Genomic DNA, 6,166 nt, shown 5'->3' with positions numbered 1-6,166 from the left:
CCTGGACCCATTTCATTTCTTGTGATAGACAAAGATAAGAGAAAAATGTGTACTGATATAAATGGTTTACTCACTTATAAAGAAGGCATTTTCCCAATGATGACTTAACTTGCAAAAATCATGTTTAAATGAATGTTAAATCATTGAGTATGTTTCGAATATGAGCCCAGGTACATTTAAGAACAGTTTATCCTTCTGGGCAGGGAAATAAAGTAAAACCCTCAGTTCAATGGACCTTGCACTGTTAAAAATGTATAAGGAATATTAATCACATATCAAAATGTTGGAAGTGTGAAAAAGAACTTTTACTGTATTATGTATGGTGGGCCTGTGAAAAAGCAAAGACATTTTGGCTACAAATCCATACAAAGATACAAGATTACTTATGTACAAGGATGAAAGCATAATGAAATGCCCATAGTTTTAAAAAAATGGGATATAAAATTGATGGAGCTTGTGGAAATGGCAAAGCTAACAGTTTGGTCAAGGAAAAAAGAGAAATCCTTTTTTTGAAGGACTAACCTATATGTGCTTTTTTCAACAAAGCCTGAATTATGATTTATGGATTTAGGAACTACAAAGGAGTAAAAGGGAAGGGAATTACTAAGTAAGATGGTAATTTCGTATAGAAAGAAAGGCAGAAATCATAATTTTAAATGTCCTCCTCCTCCGTTTAGTTCTTAAAACTTTTATTGTATTGAACATTCTAATAATAAATAAATAAATGTCAATGGACCTCTCCAAAGAAGGAAGAGACATAAAGGTTTATTCATGTCAAACTTTGATTCTGTGTCTTATGCCTATCACATTGCTACCTGTAGATACAAGATAAATAGGAGCAGTTTTACACAGGTCCTAAAGCTCAGGAAAGTGTATAACAGCAAATAATCCTGGAGAGTAAAGAAATTCTTTATGGAGTTCGATTAGAGTCCAGATCATAAATCACTTCTGGGCCAACCCTTCTTACTCCAGGTGGACCATCAGCAGTAAGAGTGCTTGTGACTCACTAAGGAATAGCTGGGATCAAAATCATCATCTCCTTTTTCTAGAAATGCAGAGAGCTTTTGTTGTGGCAGGAACGAAGAATGGATTCATGTAAGTATTTTCCTCCCCATAAATCTATTTTCAAAATATCTGCTATAGTGAATATCGATATCCATTTTTTTTCTTTAAGTAGTGTTTTTCCTTTAAAACTGATACTGCTGCTCAGCAAACATATTTGTGTATCAGTCCTAATCTTCTACTTCTTCAAAAGTGTTTTGGATTAAATTGCACATATTATAGAAGAACTGAATCTCATTTCAGGGCACCTTTGCTGAAACTAATATTAGGTAAATGATTCTACATTTGCAACAGAAATGTGAAAGCCTACAACTACAAACCTATAAGCCCCATATTGTTGAATATGAGATTCTTTTTAAATAAATGAATTTTTATAATTACAGCATAATTGCCACTTTGGCTTGCATTTTATTAAGTTTTGAATATCATTTATTTATAAACTTTCTGTTTATACCCTTTGGCAAATGTTCCCTAAGAAGTAACCACTTATAACCTTAAACTTGGAGTTGGGGACAGCCAGTAACTTAACAGAAGACAAGGACAAGGCCACCCAACTTCTTTACAAACAAATAACCAGACTGCAACACAACAGATTCTTTTCCAACCCTGGAAAGGTGACATCCTGCACCATGGCCTGAAGACAGCAGGTAAGCTTAGGAAAAGGAGGCAAACCGTATATTGCAAAGAAATACAATCCTATCCTTAATGTATTAACTCAGTTCATGAATTTTTCATCACGTTTTTGCACCACCTAAGATTCAGATTGAGTGGAGGTCAAGCACAGGTCTTCTCTGCTGAACTCTTCAGATTTGGGAAGAGGTTATAAGATCTATGACATTTGTGGCAAAGCTAATGAAGGATGCTTCAAATCACTTCTCACTCCACTTTGTAGATTTTGCTGAGGGAGAGCATCCCTCTGTCTGACTCCTGAGTAGATTTTTTTTCACGGAAGAATGAATATTGAGGTGATTCCATAGCATTTGTCCTTCCAACGTTCTACTGGCCAGGGAGAACCACCCATGTTTGCATCCCCTGAACTCCATGACAGAATGATTTTTAACTTCAATTCAACTCATAGAAATTGCGATTTATTTATCACTTTCACATTATCACACATTTATCACTTCAAAACCTTTAAAATGATTAAACCAGCATTCTCTTGAAATGTATGGTAAATGTATATCATAGATGACCTCTCTTAAGGCAGTATCCAATTTCATGGGTCTATGAAGTTTAAGGCAATAATTATAAGTGGGTGACGCCCGACTCATGATGGTATCATGCGTCCATGAATATTTGTCACCAGTTTTCTCTGGTTTGTTTTTATCGCAAGCTCAGTGATTTTTCAGATGTCTCCTATCCAAGTACTATCAGGATCTGCTTATTTTATATTCTCAGTCCAACCCAGCCTGAGCCTGAGCTATATTTTCAGAATATACTACTCTCTTACTATTCTTCAGGATTGTTCTAATTAGGAAACATATTTAACTAAGACCCAAGAGTTGATCAGACTGGGATATTGACCTGGATTAGAGTTTTACTTACTTGTATTGATCAATAGATCTACAGTTTCACTGAGTAATTTAGAGTATTTTACCCAGATCTAAAGTAAACTCTAAATTCAACATGTATTGTATTATATGCATCCATTGCACTCACTATTTTCTTTAACAAAGAGACATCCACATCCACAAATATGCATAGCGTTATCTAATAAGTACTATAAATACATATATTAGATATCTTCCTTGTGGTCTAGATTTTTTGTTGTTGTTGGAGTATTGTATCAATGAACTAATAACAGTTTATATATAACATGCACTGTGAATAATGGGGAGTTTGATGGCAACCTATGGCCATATTTATTTGCAATCACTGAATAAAAAGAAAAAGAAAAAGAAAATGCCCACCACTTTTAGAGATTATCAATTATCTTAATTTCTTCTACCATTACCTGTAAAGAGTATTCATTTTCCACCCCACAGGAGACAGAAAATATCTAAAGCTACTATGGGATCAACAAATGAAACAGTGGCAATAGTATTCATCTTAATTGGATTATCTGACCAACCCAGAGCCCAGGTTATCTTCTTTTGGTTCCTGTTGATGGTGTATCTTGTTAGTCTTCTTGGCAATGGCCTCATCATCACATTAATTATTGTGGACCCCCAACTTCATACCCCTATGTATTTTTTTATTTGTGTCCTCTCCTTGATAGACTTCATACTCATCAACAATGTAGTTCCCGAAGTTCTCATCAACTGCTTCATTTACAGGCCCACTATTTCGTTCTCCAGATGTTTGTCTCAAATGTACCTGGGTCTGCTGCTTGTTTCAACAGAGTGTGTTCTCCTTGCAGTCATGGCTTATGATCGCTTTGCAGCTATATGCCAACCCTTACACTACATGCAGGTCATGAGTTGGAGTTTATGCAATTCGCTGGTAGCTACATCAGTGACCCTTGCTTTCACGTTTACCTTGATCAATGGGCTTTTGCAGCCCACTGACTTCTGTGGCCATCGCATTATCAACCATTTTGTCTGTGAGCTACAATCTTTTGTCAAACTGGGTTGTTCCAACTCACATATCAGTGAGGTCTTGATGAATGTTTCCAGCCTCTTTCTCTTAATCCCTCCCTTTGGCTTCATAGTTGTGACATATGGTCGCATAGGCCGGGCTGTAATGCACATTCGCTCAAATCAGGGTTACAAAAAGGCCCTTTCCACTTGCAGCTCACACCTTGCTGTTGTCAGCGTCTTTTACGGGACAATCATCATAATGTACATGGTGCCGGAAAGAGAGTCCGTTTCTGACAAGGGAAAGATCCTATCTATAGTCTATGGAGCTCTGACCCCTATGCTGAATCCTGTAATTTACAGCCTAAGAAACAGGGATGTGAAAGGAGCTTTTTGGAAACTGTTTGGAAAAAAGATATCAAATTAAATCAGTGTTCATCTCTGTCTATTACCCAGAGGCACCTGCAGCTGGCAGTTATTCATAACTATTTATTATAGGTACTAAAAATTAGCTTTTCCCCATTATCACTGCATGGTATTTCAGCCATGGAACAATAATCTACACAGCACTCATATCTGGGTGAAAACAGTAAATCTCCCCTCTCAATCAGGAACATATCCCATTTTCATAGTTGAGAATGGGGTCTTCTGCCTATTTATATATAGTAGATTCTCTACCAGTTTTGGTAGGGATTCGAGTTTTTTTCTTGGTGATTCCTTGATTAGAGCATTGTAAATCTAATAAAGTTCAGGCAATACCTATTTTGACATCTGGTGCACCATTTAAACAGTGATGGAATTACATATCTAAATTGGTGTGGTGGGGAAAAAACCCGCTAGTTAAATATGAGGTGCTACAAGATACAAAGAAAAGAGGAGGATTGAGTTTATCTGATTTGTTGCTGTATTTTGCAGCTCATTGTTTGGTTTGGAGGAGAAATGTTGCTGAGAAATAGGATGTTTGTAGAGTAAGAGGGATATGATCTGAGATATGAGTGGCATGGAGATTTGTGATACAATAAAGTCAAAGTTAATGTGGATTTTAAAAATTATTCTGTTATATTGAGAAAATGAAATACATAGAAATCCAGGTTGTGCCCAAAAACATCTGTGTGGCTCTCAGTACAAGAAGCATTTTAAAAATAAGAAATAATAAGCAAACACAAATGGCTGACTTATTGTGAGATATCAGAATTTTGTCAAGGGGAATGTAAAATAAAATCAAAAGAAGAACTTGTAATAGTGGGATATAGTCGTCAATGCTTCTTTTATTTACAATTACTACAAAGATTTAAAATAACCAAATAATTATGGTTTTGAATGTTCTAAGACTGAGTTTGAAGTGGAATTCTGTAGAAAGGATGATCATGTATTTGTATGTATGTATGAACTATTATTAAAATTTGAAAGAGAAGAACAAGTGAAAAAATGTATGATAAAATGGGTTAAATTTTGGTTATACAGATGGCTAAAAGGACTGAAATTTGCATTGTTACAATCTTTAAAAGAACTTTAATACAATGATATACCATGTATATATCATGAGATAATTGTCTAGAATACATAAAGGCAGATCAAATTTATGTTGGAAATGTGAACAAGAAGAAACATTTTATCATGTTAGGTGGACAGGTAAAAAAGCTAAAAATTTCTGGATTCAAATATATATACCAATTCAGAGGATATTTAGAATTAATTAAAAAAATGAAACCAGAGGGGTTTTGGGGGGAGGGGGGCTGTAAAAAGGTTGTAAGAATTTGTTTTTGTATCTGATAACTATTTAAACCTTAAACGCTAAAAAACCTGGCACGTAATCAAGCTTCCAACATGCAGTCTCCTCATCCTATCCAAACATTCCTGGGGAAAAACTTCCCTACCATGAGGCCTTTTGCAGAGGCATGGTTGAGAGCGTTTTAAGAAATTGCATCATTGTTTGGTTTGATGGCAGCAGTGTTTCAAATAGAAAGTCCATAGAGAGAGTGGTGAGGACAGCCGAGAAGATTATAGGAAGCTCATTTCCTGTTATTTAGGATACTGCTTATAAGCGCTATGTGCTCAGAGCTCGAAGCATTGTTAGAGACCCACACACACCCACTTCACAATGTGTTTCTGTTGTTCCCCTCTGGAAGGAGGTTTCGAAGTATTTCTAGCAGGACTACCAGATTCTGTAACAGCTTTGTTCCCTATGCCATCCATCTAGCAAACTCGCAAGATTTGTTTTTCTCGCCATGTACATGTATACATTCGAACTAGACTATGTTGTTTCTCCAGGTCATATAATATATGTGGGTATAGGCATAGGTTTGTTTGTTTGTTTGTTTACTTATTTTGTTATGTTTATACAGTATATATTGGAGGTGGAGACCCTTTGAGAGCTACATGCAACAAAATTTCATTTTAATAATCATTTATGCCAATTAATATACATTCAAAGTAACAACAAAGTTATTCTAAGTTTAAGTCTTTTTGAAAGTTAGAGGGTAGAGGCCTACCAAACTGTACAGCAGGGCCTGCCATGGAAAAACACTTTCTAGATCCTATAAGGTGATAATGCTTAAGGACTAGGAATGTGCACACTCTATCTAACC

General features: G+C 35.8%; 1 protein-coding gene across 1 annotated transcript; it reads left to right on the top strand.

The window, feature by feature from the left end:
- Nucleotides 1–3,008: 3,008 nt before the first annotated feature.
- On the top strand, nucleotides 3,009–4,032 carry LOC132710854 (olfactory receptor 13H1-like). Its single transcript, XM_087885044.1, has one exon. It carries the CDS (start codon nucleotides 3,073–3,075, stop codon nucleotides 4,003–4,005), a length of 933 nt encoding a protein of 310 aa, XP_087741170.1. The 5' UTR covers nucleotides 3,009–3,072; the 3' UTR covers nucleotides 4,006–4,032.
- The last annotated feature ends 2,134 nt before the right edge of the window (nucleotides 4,033–6,166 follow it).

The sequence above is a fragment of the Pantherophis guttatus genome, chromosome 2, assembly GCF_059756535.1.
Source record: "Pantherophis guttatus breed Tessera chromosome 2, ASM5975653v1, whole genome shotgun sequence".
NCBI lineage: Eukaryota > Metazoa > Chordata > Lepidosauria > Squamata > Colubridae > Pantherophis > Pantherophis guttatus.
The sequence above is the reverse complement of the archived record's forward strand: the minus strand, read 5'-3'. Positions and strand labels throughout refer to the sequence as shown.